Source organism: Dermochelys coriacea, chromosome 17, assembly GCF_009764565.3.
Source record: "Dermochelys coriacea isolate rDerCor1 chromosome 17, rDerCor1.pri.v4, whole genome shotgun sequence".
NCBI classification, from domain to species: domain Eukaryota; kingdom Metazoa; phylum Chordata; order Testudines; family Dermochelyidae; genus Dermochelys; species Dermochelys coriacea.
Genome location: NC_050084.1, coordinates 6,479,999 through 6,507,697, shown reverse-complemented (window position 1 = coordinate 6,507,697; position 27,699 = coordinate 6,479,999). Strand labels below are relative to the sequence as shown.

Here is a 27,699-nt window from a genome sequence, read left to right as displayed (position 1 = left end):
TTGCCAGTAGATAAAAATGCTGCCAGTTGAATGGAAGGATCTGTGCTCCACTTCTTAACTAGACTGTGAAGACAGAGCTCTAAACAGTGACCTTTGTGAATGTAGTTACATTTTGTTATGACTGCACTAACTACTCAGCCTGAAGAGATATGTGTAGGGTAGTTCGCTGTGGGTTTGAATTTGCCATCTTAACTCGCAGAGTCGAAATCAATGGCATTTCTTGCAGAGTAAGGTACCATTCAAGGCGAGGGTAGCAGAACTGGGCCCTGTGCATCTAATAAAAATATTTTGTGGTGTCAATTTTTCTTTCATCTTCACTTGTTACTGTTCAAAGTCTTCCTTTAACTTTCTGGGAAAAAATACAGACCAGCATTTGCTAATTTTATACTGGCCCTGACTTCATCATTGCTGTGTCAATGCCTTCTTCACGCATAAAATAATAAAATCCTTTGGTCACATAGTTCAAATAATGGTGAACATTACTGTCTGACAGCATTATGTATAGCATTTACCCCAATGTCTCTGAAACTGAGAACATCTGGAGAAGCCAATCGCTGAGGAAGTGAATTGCAGACATGACAAGTTAAATTCCTATTGAGATAATGCTGATCTGATCATGCTTTTCTGTTGTTTCACTTCACTATTCAGGTAGGAGACAATTCAGTAAAGTTTGTAGAACTTTTCTTACCAATGCCAGCCTGATAAGTTATTAGTACAAGTAAAAGGCCTGAGACAGCACCAAGATCAGGTGTTCTGATAGCTTGTTTCTTGTAGTTGTCATGAAAATATAATGTATGCAGTGTTGGTCCCAGATGTTAGAGAGACAAGGTGGGTGAGGTAATATCTTTTATTGGACCAACTTCTGTTGGTGAGAGGAGTAAGCTTTTGTGCTTACACAGAGCTCTTCTTCAGGATAAGATATAACCTCGCCCACCTTGTCCACCCTTGTGAAAATACAGTATCAAACTGTGGACTCTAAGTTTAGTGTACTGAGTGTTGTGTTACCCTGAGTATAGGTTCTACTGATTTTTAAATAAAAAAGTTGATTTTAATATAGCTGTAAGTACTGTATGCACAGTTAGTACAGTATTAACTTTTAAAAGCCTTGGAGTATCTAGCCTGGACATGAACTGTCAGTCATTTCCAAGAACAGTGGTAAACAAGGTCAGCCTCTGTCCATGTGATCATTTGTGTAATCAGCCTTACCTCTTAACTGTCCTTTTTTTTTTATCAACTGTTTTGAAAATAATCAGTTTTCCAGATGCTGCAGTCGACTCCCTTTTGTTTTATTTCACGTTAGGCTTGTGACATTTTATATATTTAGTCTAGTTAAGATTGGATTTAAATTTCAGGGGAACAGTGGCAAGGGGGTTAACCAGGAATGGTGGCAAGAAAGTTATGTTAGTTCCTCATTGCTGGACAAAAAGGAAAACCAAGCAGTATGTTTGTGTATGCCAGTTATGATGCCCCAGAATCCAATAATTCTTTCTGGATTTTCAGAGACTCTGTTTATGTAGCATTACCCTCTGATCACTGCATTCTTGGAGGATTAGCTCTATAGGGCCACTGGCAAATCATATAATGCGATCAAATTCCAGATACTACAATATTTATACTGCCCCATAGTGTTTCTAAACCCAGAAGCAAGGTTTCTGCTTCAGATTTCAGGAGGCTGTGCAATCACAATGTACAAAACAGATAAATAGATCGGGGAGAAGTAAAAAAGTGGCGTACAAGGGAGGGAATTGAAGAGAGATGGAGAGAAATGAAGGAAGGTGAGACAAAAATAGTTGGAAAGATGAAAAATGTTACAAGAAGAAGAAATAGTGAGGGCAGGGGAAATAGTGTAACTAGAAAGGATGAGTGAAGCTAGAAAGAAGAGGATTCATGGTCATTCAAAGCTTTCTTGCATTATGTATCAGTTAAGAAACCACTTCATAGATTGTTGTATGCCCTTTCCTTTGCAAACTCTGGATTATTTTCTCCCAGGAGCTGTTGCAGTTTACCAGCATATTTGAAAGCATTGTTTAATTGAAACGGTTGGGAAAATAGTCTGCAGACACTTGAGTATAAACCAAGAGGAGATATAGCTGTGCCATAAAGTGATTGATTGCTAAATGAATAGATGCTCCTACAAATATTTAACTAAAGCAGAAATAATTATGTCAGAGCCAACTTTAGTACCTCAAGGTTTGATTTTAGAATTACTTGGACCAAGAAATGGGAAGGATTCCATGGTCATAGAAGTCTTCTGTATTCTTCATAAACCTAAAGACCGAGGAGTGTGAGCAATAGTAGTTGGATAATGTATTTCATCATTACATCAGTACTGTGATACTAGTAAGAAGAGGCAATGGCAGTTAAGCCCAGACAGTAATGTAATCCTTCCAAGAGGTTACAGCCAGCAGCAGCACCTGCATGACACTTTACAGCACCTTTTGGGTTGAGAAAATAATGGTTTGGCTCTTAGAAGGTTCTGACACTTCAGCTGCTACCAGATGTGGAACAGTGGCCTCAAATAAGTATTCCAAGAGAAATACTGAAACATTCTGACCAGGGAATTCTATTTTTGAATCAGCAGCGTTCCAAAGGATGTGTGCAAGCTCGATATTCCATAAAACAAGCGCAAGAGTTCCAGGGTACATGCCCTGCATCAAGAATCAGAGACAACAGTGGAGTACTTTGTTGACACTGGAGAACTGGATAGCCACATTTCATCAAGTGTTCTGCAGCTAATTCTATGTTTAAACAGGAGATCAAATGAGCATTTATCTATCTAGCTATATGTATGTACCTTTTCAGCCATGACTTGACCATTTTTATAAAGGGACTGCTCAGTGCACAAGAGAAACACTTCTCAGTACTGCAGGCAGGGAACATGCTTTGTTCAGACACATAACAAAGTGTGGGGGAACACCCATGAACTAAACAAGTACTAAGGGAGGGGTGGAGCATGGTGCCAACCCATAATAATCTGAGAAACCCCGTTAAACCACTTCACTACACCCATAGTGGCTACATTCCTTTGCCTTAAATAAAAGGCTTATATGTTATTGACCAGGGAGAAGGGTCCTTTTGCCCCCTACCCACACCCAGTGGTTTCAGTGGGAGTTGGGGATGTGTAAGGCATGCCACTGGGTCCAAAGTGATTGAGAGTCCTAAGCCAACTAGACTGGGAAGAAATGGCATTAGGGCCAGAGGAAAGCCCTCGCATCCTCGCAAAGAGCCTTTAATATTGTAGCTTGTATGTTTTTAAAAAATCTTGTGTTTAAAGCTACCTGCACTAGCATGTACCAAAACCAAGTCATGTACATTTCCTTTGTGTGTGTGTGTGTGTGTGTGTGTGTGTGAAGGAAATACATAGAATTTAAAAGTATAGGTGTGAATGTTGACTCTGATGCTGACCTTGAGTTATGGAGTAAACCCCATGAGAGGTCTGCTGTACTTTTTTACTTTATTAACATAAAGCTGTAAACATTATAGAGAATAGTTGATCTTCAGTATCCAAACATTGCATCATAATTAACAGCAAATGTAGAAATATATTATAAATACATGGAATAATAGTACATTAACCTAAAGAACAGCAATAAATTGCAACACATAGCATAAACTCGCAAACTACTAATGGGGCACTGTGCAGTTTGTTTATACTATGAGCAGTCAAGAACTCTGTGTAATATACAGTAACAGTACAGTGGACAGCAGGCTCGACATGATAATTTAAACTTCTTTCACAGATACGCACAACTGATTTTTGGAAGCGATTGGGAATGAGATTACACTTGGTCCTAATAGCATCCTGATGTTATCCTGGTCCTTTCCTTTCATCCATTGCTTATTGAAAAGAAGATGACTAAGAGTTCATTTAAATTGCACACAAAGATTTGTGATCTTGCGATGTGAAAAGAAGATATTTAACTAATGCCCACAAATGAAACTGCAAACATACCATGATTTAAACTCTTCCAATCTTCCAACGTGCTGCTGCTTGCCTTATATAAGGGAAACACAGACAATGCAGCTCTTGAAGTTGTCGGAGATGTGTCATATGCAGAAAATACCAATCTGGTATCCAAAGTATTTGCCTTGGTCCCTGGAGAGTAGGCTCTCTGAATATATATTCTTTGAATCTTTGTTAATTAATTTCTATCTCATTTGTGAGTAGCACTTCTTTGTTTATGGAGCTCCTTCATAGTAAAACAACTGCAGCTCTTTGCTACCTGGTTTCTAAGTTTCCATCCTTTCCCACCATCACTCATCCCAGCTGGTCACTGCTGTGTCATTGTTTGAGATGGAAGGTAGAGGTCATTTGCACTTTTATTTTAAATGGAGCATTTAGCCTGGTGCTACTGCAACCTCTTTTCCTTGAGAGCAGGCACATTTACATGAGACTTTATAATTACTTCCTCATTTGTTTCCTGCATGTTGTCATGAGCTAGGATTTTGGCACTGTTTGGGTTGTGTTTTCCCTTGAATATAAAGTGAGGAATGCATGCTGAAAACTAATTTAGTATGAAATTGTACATTTCTCTCTTGCTCAGTACAGGTTTCAGAGTAGCAGCCATGTTAGTCTGTATTCGCAAAAAAGAAAAGGAGTACTTGTGGCACCTTAGAGACTAACAAATTTATTTGAGCATAAGCTTTCGTGAGCTACAGCTCACTTCATGCTCAGTACAGTGATGTAAAGAGATTATGGTGAAATAAATTAAAACAGATACCAAGGGGGAAGGGACTGAAGACACGTGCAAAGGGGAAAGTGTGTTTTTCAGGTTTCAGAGTAGCAGCCGTGTTAGTCTGTATTCGCAATGTGTTTCGCAGGTGAGACTCAAATCAGTATCAGTTTGACAGAAAGATTCAGAAAGTATACTCTAGTTGGCAAAAACTGCAGAGGAGAAGACTCTCTTCCATCAAGAGCATGAGACTAGAGCGAGGCAGGGGAGAAAGGTGTTGGATGTGTGGAGGCAGTGAACAGAAGAGTAGAGAGGAAGTTAATAGAGACTTTTAGAAACAATGAGGGGAGTCTTGATCTGAATTTTAAAAGGAATGGCAAGTGCGTTGAAGATGTTAAGTGTGGGATGATCTGCTTAGATGTCTGGCATGTATAAGAGGGCAGGTATCCTTGTGCTTATTGGAGACTGGAAAATTAGGTTTGGGGAGGCCATAGAAGGAGTGATTTGAAATATAGCCACCTTCTGTAATTGAGAATGTTGTTTTGTATACAGTTCTTGTGTGTGATTCTGACATCTGGAAGTTGCCCGTGATTATGGGGTTTCTCTTCTTTTGGCTCTTGTTCTTTTGTATTGGGCCTCTAATCCGTTTTCAGCAGTCTGTAAAGATGAAACTCTCTTTAGACAAACTAGGAGCTTTAAGTGCTCGTGGAATGACTATATACCAGTAATACTAGATTCACTGAAAGTGCTAAACCTGTCAGATTTCTAGGACCCTGTTTAACTAGATCATTAGCAGATCATTTGGCTATGTCAACATAATTGAAAAGAGCAGGTGTGTAATGGTATTTTTTGGTATATCTATGTAATGTTGATGAAACATTTTGTATAGTGACTGTCTGTCAGCCAAATATCTTGTCACACATCACAATACTTAAATCCTTTTTTTATCTCAAAGGTTTCAGGGCTCAATTGCTAACTTGCACTTCAAATACTTGCTGCTTTTGTCTGGAATATTTGGAGTGCATTTCTGGAATATTTGTCAAGATTTTATCAGTGTTTACTCCAATTTGAGTACCTAGTGTATTGTAAAACTGACTTCTCCGAAAGCTTGAAGAATTTTATTTAGCTTATGCTGTTTAATAGTAAAATGAAAGCTAATCCTTCACCTATATGTTTGCGTGTCATGTTAAATTCATGTACGTACATCTTTTTATCCAGCTTTTACTTTTTAAAACATTTTTACGAACATTGTTTTAGGACTTTTCTATGGTAAATTAAACTAAATTCCTTGTTTTCATGAGTTGTCCGTCAATATGGTGTTGGACCACAATGCGTGTTCCCTTTTATGAAGCATTCCCATAAAGGAGCAAGAATTTGCTTTCTATCAAGGTGTTATGTAAAGCTTAGAAGAGAATTAAATTCTGTTGAGTTTTATTTCTTAGATCTATATAAAAGGTAACTACATCAGAGAGTGTTTTTAATGAATATATGTTTTTCTTGTGTCTGATCTAGAGATTATATTTAAGGAGAAGCTAAAATAAAGACCCATGCGTCTCAAATAGTTCACATAGTACACGTGAGAGTACTCCTATGCATAAAAGATATTTGAGCTAATCTGGTTCAGGGGGTCTTCCTTTTTTGTTAATATCATAGGTTTGAACAGCTGATTCATAAAAGCTCTTTTCCCATGGTAGAGTGAAGCAATTTTAACTACAACTGAAATAATTTTTCAGTGATCCTACAAATGGAGGTAGCGTTTTAGGTAAAAAAAATTTTAAAAATGGCCCCAGATTTTTGGGGGCCTCAGTGGTGAAACCTGGTGCCTGATTTTCATAGGTGCTTAGCACCTGCTGCTTCCTTTGGCTTCAACTGAAGTTGTGGTTGCTAGTACATCTGAAAATCAGACCCAGTGTTTCTCAAATTTAGCATAAAAAATGTTCTAAAAAAATCTAGTGACAGCTTTTCAAATTTTTGACCATAGCGTTTAGGTGACTAGTCAAAGCTCATGCATTTAGAGTTAGAGCCAAGAAGTCAACTACTAGTCTTTTCTTCTAACTGATATGCCAAATATTTTGATGTGGTTTGACTATACAATTTTGTTGGTGATTATTTACTTATTATTTGTCATGTTTCCTGAGAATTAAAATGAGCAAGCAAATAATGGGTGCCTTGCCTGCTGTCCAACTTGCAGTTACGATAGCTTCCTGCATGTTTTCTTTTTGGGGACCAAATTCAGTTAAAAAATTACATCAGGCTCCCGTGGCTTTGTGTGGGATTTTGCACTGCAATTTGTTTTGTTGAATTGGATCCTTAGAAGAAAAGTTTCAAGACACTTTTGAGAAATACTCAAAATACTCCTGAGGTATTTTCCAACCCTAATCTTCTTCTGTGATTCAAGGTGTGGGATTGTGTTAAATGGTATTAAAGCAAAGATCGTTGATTGCTGTTCACTAGAAATATAAAATCAAACTATTGACTTAAAAAAGCCAAAGTTTAAGTTAAATGTTTTCTGTTCAGACTTGTCTCTTCAATTATAACATGATACCCAACTTGTTTCAGAAAGGTTTTAAAATGACACGTACATATCTATGTAACTTTGCATTTTTCCAGGTACAAGATATCTCTTTCAGCCATGACTGTCGTTGGGTGGTGGTCAGCACTCTTCGTGGCACTTCCCACGTCTTCCCCATCAATCCTTATGGTGGTCAGCCCTGTGTCCGCACTCACATGTCGCCCCGGGTGGTAAACCGAATGAGCCGTTTCCAGAAGAGTGCAGGGTTGGAGGAGATTGAGCAGGAGCTGACATCTAAACAAGGAGGCCGCTGTAGCCCTGTCTCAGGCCTGTCAAGTAGTCCATCTGGCTCACCTCTTCATGGTAAATCTCATTTTTCTTCTATGTTGTCAGGCATACCTATTCTGTTGAGTTATTATGTTGCTTTTGTAGTATCCCGTGTTCAGTTGTCGGCAGTATCTGAAAAAAAAATATTGATTTCTCTGTGGATTCCAATAACACTGGATTCAAATAATCTGTATTTCCACATACAGATGATGCTATTAAAAATGTCAATGTGCCTTGTATTAAACTGCTGCAAATACAGTACCTGAAATCTATATTAAAGTATAAATGTACAGGGTACCTAGATATTATGGGGATAGGCCCCCTATAAATACTCAAGGCAGAGAGTTTATTACTTAGAATCTACTTAAATAAACTATGGGAAAATTGACATTTTAATAGTCTCCATTGTAAATTAAAAGGTTTAGAGGCTTTAATGTTTCAGATTTTGTTTCACAGCTATCATGAAGTCACTAATCTGGTCTACATTTAAATGCAATTATTTAAAAATCTCATTGCTCATCATCCTGGATGGTTATGGAGCACATCTGGACATCCAGAAGATAAATATGTATTGTTTGTGGGGAAAACATGAAAGCGAGGTGCAAAGCCAGGGGTGTGTTCCCCTCCCCTCCCCAGTTTTTTTTCTTTTAACGGTGTGGTTGATAAATTTACAAAAAAGAAAAAGCCTTCAAGAATTGCCTTTCCACATCCACTCTGATGATGTGTTGCTCTTGGGAGCCATGAACCGGGAACGATATAGAAACCATATATAGAAAGAAGAGTCCGCCCCAGGGAAATCAAAACTTTCGGGGTGTAATTATAATAGTATCCACAGTTCTAGTTACCCTCAGTTTCTTCTTTTCTGCCCTAGGCAATGAGCTTTGGAACCACCTGTTCATTTTTGCCCTTCTCTTTGATGGTGTAATTTGTTGCCGTGCTTGCTGATTGTTGTTTGGATTTAGAATGATTACTGTTTATTCCTGCTGGTCCCTTGTAAATAGTGAGGGTCACAGGTAATTTTAATTTAACCAACCCAGTATCAATCTAATTTTAAAAACTAGGACCTGTTTGGGGCTCCTGTAGCTCCCCTCCTCTAATAGGAATAAGTCCCCTCTGCTGATGTGTAAGAGGAAGCCTAGGTCTCTCTTATTGTGTCAGCAAGAGCAAGAGGTTAGAAAGGCTAGGGGATCCCTTCAGCCAGTCTGAGGGTGTTAAAAGGGTTGGGCCGATCATGAACACTAGTGGAAGGGCACAGTACAGGCACTTGTGAAACCCTCACCTTTCTTGCCTTCATGGTTGCCCTCTGTGCCATTAGGATAGTCTTTGTGGGATTCTTGACACACACAGACCTTTTCAGTGCCTGTTGTTGTTAGGGGACTGAGTACTCCTTCAGTCTAAAAATTGAGTTTTTTCCCTTTTGGGGCTTCTCCAATGTGGTGGGATTTATTGATTAAGAACCAGGCCCCTATGAATAGCATTTCCTTTATTGCTATTACAGGAGCAGCTATCATGATCCCGATGTCCTGGGATAGTCAAGAGGTGGCTAGAAATATCTGTGCCTTCTTATTCTTTCTATTTATATATACACAGTTAAAGCCTATTCCTCTCATTACCACACAGCAGTTCAGTGTGACATGCTTGAAGCAGACACCAGAGTGCTGTAAATAATTATTGTAACACAACTAGTCATTTTTAACAATTGACATTGTATAGAGAACAGGAAGGAACTCTCAACTTCTGTACCTTTCATCCATCCAAGTCTGTTTTTTTTCAAGAGAAATTACAGTAAGTTGTGTCTTTACCGGTTTGAAGTTTTAAATAGATTTAGCATTTGATATTCAAAAAGAAACTAAGAGATTTCATTTGGCTTTGATTAGTATGCCCAGAGACTTCTGTAATGGGCAGATTTTCTGAACTGGAGAAAAAGCTAACACATTCACACCACAGCGTGGTGGTATTTCCAAAGAAACAGAAGCCAGGTATTTCAAAAGTGACTTGTGAGTTTCAGTGCTTCAATTGGTAGGTGTTTGTTTTGAGACATCTTTAACAGGGCCTGATTTTCAGGGTCTATATGTTTGAAAATCAGGCCCTTTTCAGGCGTCTTCATTTGGTGCTCAGAATTGAGGCACTCAGAAAACACTACTTGCTTCTGAAGATCTTGGCCAAGATGTTTAAGTAAATATATCCATCATTCTCTTAACAGTTCTTAGAAGCTTCGAATTACGGATTCACTGAAACTATACACAGACCCTCATATACGTCATTTGAAAATGTTCTGTAAAAATTATAAACAGTTGTATTGAATAATTACTTTAAAAAATAAAAGGAGTCCCTTAATTTAGTAGACTGTTGAGTTAGTGAGATGTTTTCCAGAAATGTGGAAGAGAAGCCTTTATCATAACAACAGTCTGGGTGTCACTGCAGTCAAAGTTATGGCAAAGCGCAGTTGGCAAAAGATTAGCAACTTGTATTGCCACATGGAGAGCCTGAAGCTTGGGTAGGGATGGGGAACGTTGGGAAACAGGCATTGGAAGAAGGAGGGTGAATGAGGAATTGGGGCTAGTATGTCATTAGCCCCTTTTTGTAGTTTAGGAAAGAGGTATGACAATCTGGAGAGACACCTCTCTTGACTAAATGTGTACTTTACTTTGGGGTCGGTCAAAGTAAGGAACCAGGGATCCTATTTGATGCTGAAAGGTTGGTGGTTTGCTGTACTGAATTGGAATAGTGTGTGTATCACTGGCAAGATGTGGGTAGGCATGTGGAAAGAACACGGCAGCCTTTTACAAGAAAGCAAAAGCCTTTAAAAATTCTTATGCTCCTCTTGCTTCTCCACTGCCACCCTCCATGTCACCAGCTGCTTATATCCACCTAATGCAATTAGCATGGGAGAATATAGTATCTGTGTAGTGTTAGGATGCAGTGGTGTGTGTTTGTTTGTTTGTTTTTAAAGCGAGATGGCTCAGTGACTGCTTAAATTTCTGGGCCTTAACTTGTTCTGCATCAAAATTAGATACAAATGTACATAAATTTTTTTAAATCAAGTTCTAGAATTACAATAAAATCAGTTTAGTTCTAAATTATAGGAATTGGGAAACCATTATGTTGTTTTAGATGTTTTTGTTGTGCCTATTTACAGTTTGAAAAGTACTTAGGTGTGGAACTGAAGGATACAGATGGTTGATCTGTATTATGTGCCTTTTAAAGACTTTTATCATATACTTGAAAAACATAATTAACTGAAGTTCACAACAACTTTCATTGCAAAGATTTGATGCACATGTGTGGCAGCTGGATTAACAGAAAACTGTGATGACTATTTTAATCCACAAACTAAGAAGGATTTAGGATCGTAACAGCTTCTTGGTATAATATACTGTTAAACAGACAATATTATGCACTGTTTTCATTTGAAGGAGTTAGTGTTGTCTTGTGGAGCGTGTGAGGTCTAGTGGTTAGAGTAGAAGAGTGGCCTTCGGGTTCTATACCTAGCTCTACCGCTAACTTGCTGTGTGACCCTGGGGAAGTTACTTAGCTGTATGTACATTTTCCCCATCTGTAAAATGAGAATAATAATCTCTGTTTTAAGGGTGTAGGGTTTAATTAATGTTTGTAAATTGCTTTCAGATCCTCTGCTGAAAGATGCCATTTAAGTTCAAAATATCATATTGAATTTAATTCTGTGCTTCTGCAAAAGATGCAGTATGGGAAGTAATTATGTAATTCAGTTAGTTAAAAACCACAGTAAATTATAAATTAGAACTCTCTTCTTATTTTATATTAGTTATATCCTGGGTGAAGAACTTGTATATGTTGAGCAGTTAACATAGCTGCTTATGTACAGATGTCACAGTAAGTGTTGTTTTACTTATTGTTGATGAAATGAAAGATGGACAAACAGATTTTTAGTACAGAATGCTATCCTTGTCAGTTGGCTTTTCTTGATTGTGCAATCTTGACATCATGCTTTTAATGAAGGATCACATGCAATTTAGAAATATTTGAGTAAGCTTTAAGATGTAGAAACTTAACTAGCACTTCAGTAAATTTGTAGATCATTGCTGTTAATCCTTCTGTTAATACTTCTTTCATATTAAAATGGTATTGATATAATCCTACCCGGAAGAATGGATTTTAGTGACCAAAAAGCCTGCATATTACCTTTTGATTGGACTAACAAAAGAATTATGTTCCATTCACATTAACTTGAGCTTGCTTTTTATGGCTATAAATATTTTCTGAGAACAATCCCGATAAATTTTTTCCAGCTTGCTTTTTAGTTCTAGTGTCCAAAATAAAATAAAATAAAAAAACTTGCCTTATGTATAGTCGAGAAACAATCTATTTATGGTTTATTCAGGACGATTTACAAATTGTTTACCCACACAATGTAAACCTTTATCGGAGTGGGATTCATCTCTAAATGAATCATGTTTTGGCTTTACTCTTGTTTGCCTGTGCTCTTTTTTAGCAGAATGAAGTAAAGGAAACTGTTTACTAAGAGTTGATAAAGAGATATTTCCTTTGCACCTTTTATAGCCAACACAGATTTTGTTTGGGTTATTTTATCTGTTAATCCACCCATGGTGTATTTTTGTCATTCAGTTGGGTTGCCAGAGAGTGTTGTCAGTGATACCAGAGTTAAGTTAGTGTCCTTTTATGGGCTTTTACTATTATAGGACTATTGTGACATCAGTGGACTGAAAGAGCAGAACTGGGTCTTGCATGGCTGTTTCCCATGTGTGACATGGGAATGGTAACACTCACCTGTCTTACAGGCACACTGTGTGGGTTACCTCGTTAAATAGTTCAGGGCAAATTCTACCCTTGATTACACATGTGCAGCTCCTGTTAGCTCCAGTGGCAGCTGTGTGTACATGCCCAAGAGTGGCATTTAGTCCTAAAGTGTTAATGCTTCACTTTGAAAATAGAAAGCCCTGTGCAGCTGCTCAATGTTTTTATCATCCAGTGTAAAAATTACAATATAGTAACTAAAAGTTAAAGGTCTTGTTTAACCTACTCATGGCTTTTGCTTTGTTGATCAGCGATTTTCCTGAGTGAGACCACATCACAAATGTAAACATAAATTAACCACACATTTGAACCTTATACTCTGCAGTTCCACCTACTTAGAAAAATCAATAATAATATGATGATTCTTGAACTTGTTTTCTCTGAATCATTTAATTGTGTATTGAAGTTTTTCATTTGGATTTTGTAGTTTTTGCCAAAAAATCAATCATACACAGATTGGTTCTGTTTTAAATTTTACGCCTCAGCTGAAATACAGTACATAAATTTAGAACTGAGGAAAACAAGTCTTATACATACATGGATTTGACTGTTTAGAAACATTCTACATTGTACAGAATAATCCATTTTCCATTGTAAAGTCTTTTTTATTTTTATTTTTTTAAGACAGTAGGTCTTCTCTCACATCCTTGTCTCTTCTTTCATTTGCAGTGGTTGCTATATCATTAAAGGCAAAATCCAACAGTCTGTTAAACGTACGCATCTCAGATGCTTTAAATATTTCCATGTCACTTTTCACTATTTCCCAGAGTGAAACTCCTTTTTATTTGAAGAATTCTTATGGGAAAGCAGAGTTGAAAGGAATGACATCATCAAGCCTTCCTGAAAAACAGATTGGTTTCCTTTAAGTAACACTCACTTGAGAAACCACCTATTTAAAGAGAGGCAGACAAAAAATAGTTTGAAAGAAAATTAGCTGTAGAATAACTTAAAGCACTGGAGGGCAATTCCCTTCAAAGTTTTAACTTAATCGCCAGCACTATAAACATGAATCAAAAGCAGTCTATTTGAAATGTCTCTTGTAGGCTTTTATTTTGCCTTCTTGTAAATTATAGCCTTTATCTGGTACAAATAGTTTTTGTAAATTCACAGATACACTAAAGAATGCCATAGTGTGGGCCTGACTCTTTATCTATTTGAAATGCCTATTCATTTGATGAATGTAAACAAATCACTTCAGATCTGTATTGTAAAAAATATTTTCTTCTTTAAATATGATTTAGATAATTTATATTCTAAATTTGTCTACAAATCCTAATTTGTTTCCTCTTCGCACAACCATTCTTTACATTGGTGGCAGAAAGGCCTTCTCCTTAGAACTGAAATGGTTAATTGGACACCCTCTAGAGGGCGATGTTCTCTTAACTTTATCAGTGCAATGACTCCAGCTTCTCTCGGTGTATTATGTTGATTTAGGTTGATGGTTGATGTTGTATGAATGCCATAGGAATATTCTGATTTATCATCCTGTTTGCCTTGCCTTTCTATGAGTTGGAAACTTAGTTACATCCATTTGTTGATGTCTATTTGAAAAGTTTTAACAGAAATTATTTTACACGTGCCTTAGGAAGAATTTGCGTCAGATTATAGTTCATTGTTTTATGTTGGCAAACACTCCAGGCGAACTACTTTTTAAAATAATGTGCTTTTGGTTATCTTGTATCTTTAGTACTATGCATGCCAAATGTCAGAAAAGTGAACCTTCTTTCTTTTCCTATTAATGCAAAGGGGATTTATATTGCAGTTGATGTGTGTTACCCAAGTAAATCCTTTGTGTACAAGTTGGAGAATGGACTACTTAAAATCTATCATGATTCAGTTCTTTACAAGTCTTCCTATTCTGAGTGTGTCTGAAGAGGTTGCAAGATTCCTCCACCCACACCCCCCACCACCTTATTCTGGCAGTCTTGGATCACCTTGTAGTAATTGCCACACTGACAGCTGGTGTAGGCCATTCCGTTCTGGAAAACTCCAGGTGTTACGCTGGATATCTTGGCCAGGAACTTTTGTACAGAAAGTACAAAATACCCATCAGTTACAGTATGACAGTGGATTACAAATTTAGAGTAGATGAGAGAATAAACTAGGAGATGTATGAATGGTTGTTAACTGTAAGCACAAATTTGGGTATTGGCCAGCAGCTTTACTGGTTGTACATAAGCTGTATTATGATAACGGATGAAGATCAGTGAAGTGGATAAGGTTGGTAGTATCTGCTGGGTCATTGCTGCAATGAATGCAAAAGATCGATTACACCAGCTAGAGGAAGTGGAGGATTGACAGGAGATCAAAATTTAGCACAGTAGAAGGTCAAGTAGGGATGTAGGCTGAGAAATTATATCGGGGGGAGCATGAGCATGAGGTGTTTTAGAAGTTGCATGCTTCTTACTGATTGAAAGTTGGTGAACTATTATATTGGTGATGTACAAGAAGGAATAGAAGCCACAGCTTTATAGGCTCTGCAGGAGCAAAAGTAGTGAAAATCTGTTGTTACTGTGGCCAGTTGAGGTGACTACACAAAGGGAAGAGAGCTGTTGTGTAATGACTGATTACTTTTTTGTGCAGCTGCTTTTCAGAGCAGAACTGCATTTTAAAAGAGAGAGTTGAGTGTCATTAGAATAAAAACAATCGCCAAGTTTAAACTGTGAAATAATATGCTTGGGTGAAAAGAAGTAGCCAGTGAAGGGCAGAGTACAGAGCCATAAGGGGCTTTATAGAGCGTCAGAAGCACAGTTTACCACCAAAGTAAAGAAACAGGGATAAGAGTGAAACAAGGTGAGAAGAAGGGCAGGACAGCATGTTTTTGAGGCTCGTGTGGTCAGTAATCTCAAATATTGCTTAGAAATCAAGGAAAAGAAGTACGTTGAGAGAGCTATGATCAGTACAGTTAAGGAGTTTATTAACCACCTTCAGAAGGGTGCTTTCTTTGCTGTGAAAAATATAAAAGCCAAACTGGCATGAGGCAATGATGCAGCAGGTGCCCAGGAGATGAGAAGACTGTTGCTATAATTTTGTGAGAATGGGGTAAGTCTGATGTGAACGGATATGAGGTACAGGTACAGTTGTTGAAAGTGGTGTAATAGCTGAGATTTTGATGAGGTAGGGTGAGAGATTCTTGTTATATAGCTGTTTGTTGATGATGGCAGCTAGAGGGGGTGAGTCACGGTGAGAAGGGAATAGATGGTATGAGGTTCAGGAGATACCCTTCTCTGTTGCAATCCAGAGGAGGACACTGGTGCAAACACTTCCTGCTTTCCCCAGTGGTGTATTCCTCTGGGAAACAGCAGCTACCACTGTTGCAGGGGCATGAAATATTTAGGCCTTGTGCCTGCAGGGTTGCAGCAAACCCTGTGTGTTTATAATCAGTGATTGATTATGGAGTAAATGGGTGCTGATCTTGTTGTCGTGAATATTTTATTCTAAAGTATTTAAATCAACTATGCCTTTTTTGGTAGTCTAAAAATGCAAACATTTTAGGGAAAGAGCTGAAATTTAAGACTGGAAATAAAATATACTTGTGTCTTTTAAAAGGTTTATCTTCACTCTTCTTAAATGTGCTGATTTGGCTTATTCTATTTGCTTAGTCTTTGTGGGCTGTTAAAATCAGTTGCTTTTTTCCCATCTGAAGGAAGTGCATCTTTGACACTTCTCATGACCTGAGTCATGATGCTGTCACAGAGCCAGAAAACATCCTTAGCAGTCATGAGTAAAACAGCAGAGCTGATGGGGCGGGGGGGAGGGCGGAGGGAGGAGACAGAGATATTCCTATGTTTTTTTCCCCCAGTTTTAATATTCTGTGGATTTTAGAGAAATCACTTTTATTATAATTTTCCATGGATGACATTCTCAGGTTCTCATACGCAATGGTTATCAGAGCACATTGTTTCATAACTTAGAAGAAATAAAGTGTATGCAACCTGGGTCAGATATCTGCCTAGAACTATTTTAAACATAATAACGTTTGTGCTAATTGCTGCAGACATACTAACATGGACATTAGTACAAGGAAAAAGTGGCAAAAAAGCTGCCACAACTTTATTAACATACATAAATTGCCTTGGCAGAATTTGATTATTTTTTTAAAAATAATTTTGACAGATAATATCAGTGCTTATTTTAAGCATATTTTAATTTTGATAAATGTCAATTTTCACATTTGCAGGAAAATTATGGGGAAAGTGTCAGACAATCATTATTTAATGACAGATTTTGAGATTCAAAAAGCTAAATCTTAACACCCATTAAACTCAAATTGTCATCATCAAAAGTCAAAGTATACAAAGTAAATATCCTGAAGTCAAACTCTAAGCAGCATTTTTCTTACGTTGCCTACCTGTAAATTTTGATTGTTATTGATGGAGATATTTTTTGTCAGTTTGTGGGTGCATGGTGAAATCGATGGTTACCGACATTTACTAGTAAAAATCTGATCCTTCCATGTCTGTAGATAAGTAATCTTTAATATTAGGTGCTGGCAAGCTAAAAATTGGGGTGAGCATGCTTTTATTTCTTCTTCCTGTTCTCCACCTAAGAAGGTTGTTCTCTACTGCACGTAGACAGGTCATCCAAGAGGCTACTAGACCAATCACTTGCACATTCTAATGCAAAAGTGACCCATATCTCATGTTGAGGGACTTTTGTTCTCCCACAGCCAAAACTCCAGAAGATCCTAGTGATAAGTTTATTCTATTCCATGGGGCAGGGAAGCCCCTTGCCTTCCATGCATGGCACCAGGACTGAAGGCCCTCATTGTCTAAATTTCGCCCACATCATCCAAACTTCTTGCAAGGATCCGTCAGTACAAAGAGGCCTTTAAATTTACATACAGAAGGGAAAAATGGAAGAAGAGCAGTCTCCCCAAGCCTTGCACCACTGATCCTGAAATACACTGCTTTAAAATATCTACAAATGGACAAGAAAACTCAGTAAACTCAGGTTTCAGAGTAGCAGCCGTGTTAGTCTGTATTTGCAGTGATTCTGAACAGTCAAGCCTGGAATCCATGACTCTGAGCAGAATTGTAGTTATGACCCCTGGTATAGACAGGATGGCAAGCAGCTAAGCCCCCACCCCCCTCCCGGTGCAGGCTTTTATTAGAAATGATTCAGCCAATGGGAGGCCATTTTAGCTGATTTCCCTGGCAATCACCAATTGGGTGACTAGCTGAAGTGTCCGTGCTACAGTCTTCTCCTACTTCTGCAGGGAGCTGTGAAGTCCACAGCTGGCTATCGGGGGGGGGGGGGGGGGGAAGGGGATGGGGGTTGTTTTTGTTTTTTCACTTCAGTGCAAGTTTTGCCTTAAGAATTGTAGGTTTAGGCCAACAATATTTTCAGTTAAATGGACCCTGCAAGATTATTATGTAGTCCAGATTTTGGTCCTGTTCCTTGATCTACTTTTAGATCCGTTTACAAAGTCAATGCAAGCTTTTATTTATATGCTCCCTCTTTCCAAACCAAAAGCTTCAGTGCTTTTTTTCATCCATGCAGCTTTTAGAAGCAACCATGTCCTGTGTTCCGGGTGTGAGGGGGAGAGAGGGGAAATTGTCACAGGAACAGATCTTAGTTTCAAGTTTCCAATGAGATTTTTATAAGAAGTTAGCTAAGATCATGGATGTTTCCCTGACAGGAGGTATCACAGCTGTTAGCATGGGACTCCACGTATATGCACAAGAGCACCAGAGCTACTTCACACACAATTGCCTGTGTCCCCACCCTGTGTCTATGCATGTGCCTCCAAAGATTTCGTTTCCATCCCCCCTGCCTCCCTTCTTCCCCCCCCCCCATGCATGTGCAGAAGTAGGAATATTGGCCAGCTGCATATCACTAGCAGTTTGAGCACAGCTTGTACGGCTCCCATGTGGTGGGTTCTAATTCCAAGCAGAGCTAGAATTTTAAATGCTTCACCCTTAGGATATATCTGCACTGCAGTTAAAAACCCCTAGCTGGCTCACAGGCTCACTGGTTAATTGTGGTATAGACGGTCAGGCTGGAGCCTGGGCTCTAAGATCCTGCGAGATGGGAGAGTTCCAGAGCTTGGGCTGCCTGCACCCCAACATGTCTCTGCCACACTTAAATAGCCCCTACTCTGAGCCCAAGTCAGCTTTCATGAGCCAGTTGCAGGTGTCTAATTGCAGTGAAGACATATCCTTAGAGGAAGGTGAAGTGAATGGTGTAAATTCCTCTCTCTACCCCCACAAGGACTAGAAAGGATTTGAGGGTGTCAGTGAGAGTAATTTGTGGTTGAGGCAGTCAGTGGTTTCTTGAAAGTGGAGATAGTGTAGGGAGGGAAGTAGTGGAGGCCTCAGATGGAGAGTGTGTGGATGCGGTGGGGAAGTGCGCCAATGGGTGTGATGTAAAATCCTAGAAAGACTGGAGGGGTGAGATCCAGGGCCTGAGGTGAGCTTTCCCTCCACCAACCAGGTAACTGAGGGTAGAGGAGTGTTTCTTTCCCCTGTGACTGGAGAACACTTGGACTGGTGCATGTGCCTCTCAGGGGAATGTTACGAGCACACAGGCTTGCCTGTTGGCATCAGATGCTCCATCTTTTCATACATAGACAAGGAAAGGGTTACTTTCCCAGTACATTCATGTGAATAGATGCAGCCATTTTATAAAAGATGAACAAAAAGCAGTTTTAAACATTATGAAGACAAAAGGCCAAATTCTGATCTCATCAGTATAAATATTACTGATCTCAGTGATTTACTCTGGATTTACATCAAAGTAAATTTGAGAAACTTTGACCTTGAGTGCCTAATCTGTATATAGCCACTGTAGCTAATAAAGGTGTTACTAGAAATATTCAGACTTAGGCTGTTAAATGAATCTTGTTCCTAGCAGTTTGCTACTTGAAGCAGTTGCTGTGCAATGTTAAGAAGTAGCGGTTATTTTAATTAAGAGCTATAAAGTTTCCTGTTGTTGCACACCCAGTTCCCAGGAAAAAAGTAACATTTGAGGGGAGATTTAAATATGTTGCATCTTTAAAGAATCTTGTTTGGCAGTAATTAGTGTTGGGCTATTTTTAATTAATTAAAAATATTATTGAATGATCTGTTACGCCCTCCCAAACTACTTCTGTGAGCCAGCATTGCTTCCACAGAGTTCTCTATTTGGGTCACAAGGCAGTGTTTCTCACCAGGGCGCTGCTGTTTCCTCTTCCGACTCTAGTAGATTACAGATTATACTGGAACATGTCTGGGGAAAGGTCAGAAACGAGGGTGAAAGTCCTGGAACTGTAGCTGGGAAGCTTTTCATTCTCATCTATGAGATTTCTGGTACTGAATAAAAACCAAAACAAAATAAACCGCCACATGCATGACTTTTTTTTTTTTAACGGCATCCTCTTTTATATTTAGAAAGGATTGTATTTGTCTTGTGTTAAATAATTAGTGAGTATTTGGTTGAGGAATCTCTTACAATAGGCAGCAAATAAAGGCTAAGCATGCTTCATTTTCTCATTGCTCAGCCTGCCAGTGATTGTGTAGATTCAAGTTATTGTGTGTTTTACTTACAGTCAGTAAGTTGCAGGATATTAGATATTTGATGTTAACTTTGTTAAAATATTTGGTAGTGTTTGAATTTTAGTCTATTAAGTACAGTTAGATATTAAAAGCAGACCAAGTGCTTTGGAATTTAAATGACATAATTGTGTTACTAATTAGTTTTATTGGAATAATACAAGGCAGAATAAGAACACAAGGAAATACAGGATAATTAAAAAAAAAATCTTACATTGTTTTACTAAATAGCTAAGAGAAGCTCAGTTCTGCTCATTTTTTTCTGGAAACAACACAGAACAAGTTGAATTCTTATTATTCCCAATCTACTAATATAAAACCTTACGTAGGGCCAAAACTTGCTTGCCTTACTTATGTGTAAAGTGAAATTTCACAGTGCACACCATCATTCCACAACAGCTGACATTAGCCAGTACAAAAATACCATATCCAGCTGAAACTGCAGGGGAAATTTAGTAGGTAGAATTATATAATCTGAGTTTGAATTTACCCGGACACTGGTGTTTACGCCCCTTCCTGTATTAAAAAGTGCACCTGTGATTTTAGAGCTTGATTGTGAGGTACTAGGTACCCCCTTCTCTAGTTGATGGTGATCAACACTTCGTAGGTTTGTCCCTTAAGTAACCTAGACTTAATTTTTTTTTGTCTGTTCTAAAAGGTGACATCTTCAGTAGCAAAAGGCCCCTCAGTATCCCACTCGACTGCCGACCAAGCCCAAATCTATACTGAATTCATTGTCAAGTGATCAAGCAATGGATCAACTCAGTATGCTGCTTCTTTTAAAAATGTATTACAAACTAACAATTCTAGCATGTTTTGTTCAAAATGCAGTTTTCTGTCATGTCTGGAAAAATTCAGTTATCAAAAAAATAGAAATGTGTAACTCGCTCTGTCATTTAAATCTTGCAGATTAACTCCCTACAGTACATTATTCTGATTTGTACTTTTTAAAGTAAAATAAAAAAATTATAAGTTAAAAGTTTGTCTATAGCAGTCATCAACCTAATGTCCAGTTTTCAGAAGTACCTTCGTGCCTGGTGGTTTGCCACTTTCATATATTTTCAGTCACTGCATTCAGCAGCTAAGAATACCAACCTTTCATATTCTGGATTTTTTTTTAAAAGGGGACGGGCAAAGGTAAAACTGAAACGACGTTAGCCTTGCAATGGCATTACCTGGGAGTTGTGGCTGATGTCTTTTCCACAAATGTCCAACTTTGTCAAAAACCAGTAAATCTTGTGAAGTTTATTTTCCTTATAGCATCTGTGTTTTATAATGGTGCTTTTAATTTGTTTTTACTTTGTCTTTTGGGATTTCTTTTGTCCGGCGCTTTCAGGCCTCCCTTTTTTCAGTGGAAGTGAGTATGTTAATGATGACTGGTTTGGGAATATACCCCTGCAAAGTTGACATGACAGCCTGTTCGCTCTGTGTAATAACAAAGCCCATTGTTATTTTCTCTCTCCACTTTTATCCTCAACTTAATCCATTTCTCCTGTGAGTATTTGTAGTATAAAATGCCTGGGAAAAAACATGGCTCAGAACACTGAATGGGTCATAGGAGGTTTTCTTATCCCAGACTTTATGCCAATTGGTACCCAGGATAGAACTAATTAATTATTTTTTCCCATGCCTCAGTAGGCAGACTTTATCCAATGAAATACTGTCCTTTTTAATAAATGTCTGCCGTTAGACTGCCTTTTAAAAAGGCAAGAACTTCCCATGATTTTCTCCTAATTTCATGGTTTGTTCTCTGTCTGTATGTCTCTGTGTAAACATTCATAGATAAGATTCAGCAGCAGCTTCAACTAAATCAAGAGCACCACTTTCAATAATGGTAATCCAAAAAGCAGAATTTGCATTCAGGGCAGCACACACTCAAGAAGTTTGGTATTTGGGTTTAGCTCAGATCAGGAGTTTAGATGCTTATCCAATCTTTCTCTTCCTCTTGAATCTGTAAAATTTGGCTGGGAATTTTTGCGAGAGCTTCCTTTCAGGTGGTATTCTGGCCCTTGACTGGAACCTGGGAATGCCGAGATACAGGGAAGTGGCACGATGTACACAAAAAAAATACCTTAAATTAAAGTGCCCACAACAGATGGTAAAAACAGCCCCTCCTTGCACAGCTCTTAAGCCTGACAGAAGAAAAACCTCTCCAGTGACATCCCATAGACAGATAAATACTTAACCAAAAAGATGTGCCTTGCTCTGTACTCTGAAGGTCAGTAAACTCAGACACTGGCAGATCACCAAGGAAGAGAGATCCACAGCTAGGGACGCTCTAGTGAAAATGTTCTGCCTTCAGTCCTTACGAAGGCACGTCTGTCATGAAGGTGCCAGGAGTTGTTTTCCTTTTTTTTTTTTTTTAAGTTTCCTCCAAATGGATTGCTACAGCAGGTATTCCTGGAAAAGTCAATCAGGCAGTACCCTGCCTGGTTTATGTGCAATTGTCAGTATGAAAACAAGCTTCTGAAGTTAGCATGTCATTTCCAGCTAAATTTTCAATGTTTAGGGAAGCTGTTGGAACTGTAGTCCTACTTTTTGTTACTTATTAATAGGTATATTTGAAGTGTTGATTTATCCTATACACATACTGCAGAATAATTTGACTGTGCTATGCTGAAGGATTCTTCACTATACAAAATTCTTTTGATATTTCTGGAGGACTTAAATTTTGTCGCTGTGTCATTTGACAGTTAATCAACAACTGCTTGAGCTGTGGAAATAATGTTGATGCTTGACTGCATTCTTTGTGCTCTTTTGGCCTGATCCTACTGTCTTGTCCGCAAAGCTCCCATTTACTGCAATGGGAGTTGCATGCTTCTAAGGGCTAGAGGACGGGGGATAATTTTTTATTGGGTTTTTGGACAGATACAATAGCGTGCACAAAGTTTAAAAAAACCCTGACCTGTTAAATGTAATCTGTGGAACACCACTTCATTCCAGTAGTGGATGTACAATATAGGTCTTGCTGAATGCATGATAAAGAAATCCTAGTCACACAGTGCATTTACTGTATCCCCACGGCTATGCAATTAAGAAGTCAAGGTTGTATCTTTATGATGGGATTGAGGCAACATTGTCCAGACAATAGAGATACCACTTTATAGAACATTTCCATATTAAAAGTATCTAAATATAATTCAAATGAAAGCTATTATTATTATTCTTTCTATATAAAGTAGCATTTTTCCTAACCTGATTCATCTGCACTAAGTAGATCTTATTTAAAAGTCAAATTATCAAGCAAAATGCTCACTTCTAAATAACTAAACAATTTCTCTTAACCCTTTTGTACCATTCTGATTTTTAATTTCTGATTTGCACCATGGCTGGTGAGTTTATTTTCAAAATTATGCAACTAAATTTTGCTTAAGAGAAAGTGTAGATTGATAGGTATTTGGTGGCAGATTAGATGTTTAAAATAGTTGCATCTGTTATGTTTGCATCTTTTACTTTAGACTTCATTTCTGCTGTGAAACGTTGAGTGTTTTGATGATTGTGTTGGTTAATTTTTAATTTAAATTTGTATTCTTTCAGTCAGTAAAACTTTATTTTTAAAACTAAAATATCTGAACTCAGAAGATACTTCTGCCCTAGAAATTATGAACAAGTTAAACGTCCTGCTTCTTACCCGCTCCTAGTAACGTTATAACACACACCTTTCGTCCCTAAAGGATAGTGATTTTTGCACAGTCTGTAGGCAATGCTTGTGAATAATTTAGTTAAACTTTGATTCTGTTCATATATTTTTTTTTAATGCAATCTTCAACTGAAAGCAAGGCATACTTTTCTTTCTGTGTAGAGTATCTGCACTAGGTTATAATGAGAGCACCTTAACTCTAGCACAGTTTTAAATGATAACATTGGTGATGTTTTAAGGTGAAAGTGTTTTCATTAAATATCAAAAATAGCAAAGAGCTTTGTTAGAAACAACAGAAATGAATGGATATAGGATTGCTTTTCCAAGATGGTTTAAAGAGCCAGAAGTCACAATCTTGAAAACAAACCTCATATCGTCAAGTATCATGTCTTTGTTAATTCTGACTGGAAGTAAGGTCTTAGTTTCTGCAAAGTGACTGCAATATGATTTCGGCAGGAATTAAACTAGGATTTACAGCAACAATTCTTTGTACAGTCATTCTAAGAAAAAGTAAATAAATAAAAGCTGCTTTAATGCTTTCCCAGAACACAAGCAAACAAGTTGAAAGGAATATTATACTTTGTTCTAATTTATCATCTCTTAAGCATCTTTATTTCCCTTTATATATTTTTGTTATTTCCTTTTTTCTTCTTGTTTTCCTTTGGTTGTCATTAAAGACACCAGAAAAATGCTTAATGTAAAAAAGTAAAGTAATATATAATGTATCAAACAACTCGGAAAAATGTCGCTACTCCTTAGATCCTTCACTCTATAAAATACAAACGTCACAGGGACTAACTGGTGTGCGTGTGTGTGAATTGGTATCTTTAAGATTCCTGAAAGAGGATCTAATCCTCCAAACTGTTGAGTATCCTCAACTGCTCCACAGGATCCCTCAACTTTAATGGGAGTTGAGGGAGCTCGGCATCTTCCAACGTAGATCTAATGTATGATTACTCACTTTTCCTGCACTCAAAAATCCTATTGAATTCAGTGGCAGCTTTGCATTTGGAAGGCTAATTAATTGCTGCATGGTACTGAGATTTGAGTGCATTGAGTAATTACAGATTCCTTGTATGTACTGTATACAAATTACTGTTGCAACAGGCAGATGGGGTTCAGAACTTGATCAGTGCACCATTACAATTAATCATCATATTCCTAACAAAAAAAAAGAAAGCAAGGTATAGATATTTGGAATCACTTTTTTTAGGTATCACCGTTTTCTGTGTTGAAAGTTGCTGCTTACGTTGAATACGGAATGAGGAACGCATTTTTTAAAAGGGACTTGATGACATATAATAGTAACTAATTACACACAAATGCAGAAAACTATTTTATACTCTTTCCACATGAACCAAGAATGAATCTTCAAGGAAACTAATCTGAGATTTTTTTGAAAAAAGAATTGAAGCCTCAGGCTTAATTTAAACATGAGGGTTTTTTTTTCCCTTTCTTTCTTTTTATTTCTCCCTCCTCCCGCACGTTAGTTCAGGAAAATCTCTATAGTTCTAAATGAAGTCCGTACTCAGAGACTATTCAGTAAGCTGGTTATTCATTAAAGGCCTGCCATTTCTCTTAAAACGTATTGAATAATGCTCAGACTGGATACCTAACACAAAATACACTTTGTAATTTCATCATTTTTTTGTTTGTATGCTTTCTTAAAACACAGAGTTCTACATACTTGGTAGAAAAACAAACACAAAACCCCAAGCTAACGGTTATATGGTATTAAAAAGAGGGTAAAGGAAGCATTGAGTGTCTTTAGGAAGATGAGACATTCATTAAGATTTTTCCGCCTTCCTTTTCCTATCTTCAGTCCATCTGAAGTACCATTATAGCTTTTCAGCCTGCTTCCTGTGAGAAACTCTTTTCTTTGCTGTTATTCTTCCTTGAAAAAAGGTGGCTGCACTTCAGTCAGGATTGTATGGATTTGGCCTGGGATTTGTATAATATCTATGTAGAATGCATCAGTTGTTTAGGAACTTAATTCCCAATATGGCTTCCTTTTGATTAAAGACAAAGCCAGCATTTCACAGCATTATAGGAACACAGAAAAACAAGTTAATGATCTAAACCTTTTAATTCACAGTTGCTTGTCTATTTAAAGTACTTTTGATTCTATTATAAACAGACTGGCCCCTTTTTGTTTCATTTCTTTCTTTCTTCCTTTGGTTTCTTTACATTTCTTTCCCTGTTGGCCATGAAATTTGTAGCTAGTTTCCTTTTCTAACTGAAGAATGAAAGATTGTGATTGCAGAATGATACAGAAAGTAGGAAAGCATATCTAAACTAAGCATATGTCCAAAACAGACCTTCTGTCTTAGTAATTTGAAACAAGTTTAGTTTAGTGGGGGTTTCTTTCCCTTTTCTAAATATTATATTTTGGCTATTTTATTTCTCTTGTTTTGAAGGACAATGAAGTTTGTTTATTTTTACAATAAACTCTTTGATTTTTCTATTATTTTAGTTTAACTTTCCTTCATTTTATTCTTTATATGTAGGTAGCCTGTATTTTTCTATCCTTTCTTCAGTGCAGCAGGTTGCTATTATAGGATACCAGACCTTCGCTCATGGACGCAGCAAAAACGTTCTTTTTCAGAACTTCTCAATGTAAAGCACAGTATGAGGTATTGCAGGACAAAAATTCCTTTCTAGAGTATTTACCTTTTCCATACGCAATTTGGATTTAGAATTTGCTTCTCCAATTGGACTTTGAAGTTTCTTGATATGTGAAACTCGCTCAATTGAACAGCAGCACCATGACTGACTTTATTACTATAGGCTACACTTTCTTCATCTCCTTAGATATGAAAAATATTTTTATTGCTGTTTTATCTGCTTCTGTATATTTTTCTATAATTTTAAGATGAATTCTGTAGAGATTTTTTTTCCTTCATCAATAGAAGTCTATTATTATTGTATATTTAAAACTGTTAATTTTATATGGTTATCAGAAATGATAAATGGGGAAAAATTTCCAGTAATAATTTTTTTAATTTTTTCCATCTCTTCAAGGTAAACTGAATAACCAGGATACCTACAATAATTTCACTAACAATAATCCTGGGAACCCACGACTCTTGCCTCTTCCAAGTTTGACTGTGGTGGTACCTCTTGCACAAATCAAACAGCCAATGACCTTAGGAACCATCACCAAACGCACAGGGTAAGTGTATCTGCATGATATTTCTTATTAACATTGTTTGTGGTTGTTCGACAAAATACTCAGAGAACTAATTCATGCTGTTAGTGATGCTTTTCTGATTTATGCTTTGTGTTTCCAGCGTACATATAATTCAGTGGCACAAAACTTAGGTCGAAAGTAAGAATAACAATGACAAGTATTAAAAATACATAAAACAGATCTGTCTAAGAATTCAGAAGCATAAATGTTTGTTAGTTTCTTTGTTTGGATAGATGGATCATTTTCTTGCAACCACTCCATGGACATATTCTACATTGACATGAGTAGACATTATGTATAAGGAACAAGTATAAAATATGTCTTGGTTAGGGTGACCAGATGTCCCGATTTTATAGGGACAGTCCCGATTTTTGGGTCTTTTTCTTTTATAGGCTCCTATTACCCTCCCCACCCCCGTCCGGATTTTTCACATTTGCTGTCTGGTTACCCTAGTCTTGGTCTATATTGAATTATATACTGTGAGCTCTTGAATCGTTTCCACCTTAAATAAAACTTGTTTTAATTTTTTTTTAATTTCTAAATTCTTCAACCATACTGGTAGTTGTCTGTCACATATGGAAAGGCAGCAAACCAGGGTGATTATAGATACATATATAGAAAAATCCTATACACATAGATCTGTGTTTCTAATGTTTTCCTGACAGCATAATTCTGTTTATGCGTACCCTATTGATTCAGGCTTTGAGTAATTTTTTTTATAAAACACATCTCATCGGAACCCTGAGAATCCTCCTCATTTTCACCAGCTTTTACACATCCCATGCACTTAGCACTAAGGTAGGGAGAACTAGACAGATTTCCTTCTGATTGCGTTAGTCAGGCACAGGGGTCACTCATGGGTGCTTACGAAGGAATTGTCTTTTTTCTCCTGTGTTCATACAGCACCTAGTACAGTGGAAAACTGGTCCACCACCAGGGCTCCTTGGCACTGTGGTAATTCAAATGATAATGATATTAAGACCCCCTGTTCAGTGGACTACCTTCACAGCACTCCTCACCCCATCTCTTAA

General features: G+C 37.6%; 1 protein-coding gene across 10 annotated transcripts in view; it reads left to right on the top strand.

Annotated features, from left to right (window-relative positions):
* Window positions 1–27,699, top strand: part of BCAS3 (BCAS3 microtubule associated cell migration factor) — a 492,153-nt gene that overhangs the window by 150,604 nt on the left and 313,850 nt on the right. For 9 of the 10 annotated variants that reach the window (XR_006276226.1, XM_038375370.2, XM_038375366.2 and 6 more), the window contains exons 16-17: window positions 7,284–7,548; window positions 26,500–26,650. Coding sequence is in view for 9 of the 10 variants with exons in the window: in XM_038375370.2 (XP_038231298.1) it covers window positions 7,284–7,548; window positions 26,500–26,650 (416 nt within the window). In the remaining variant the exon portion in view is untranslated. Of the gene's footprint in view, window positions 1–7,283; window positions 7,553–26,499; window positions 26,651–27,699 lie in introns of all 10 variants that reach the window. The other variant, XM_043499434.1, reaches the window with a different exon arrangement.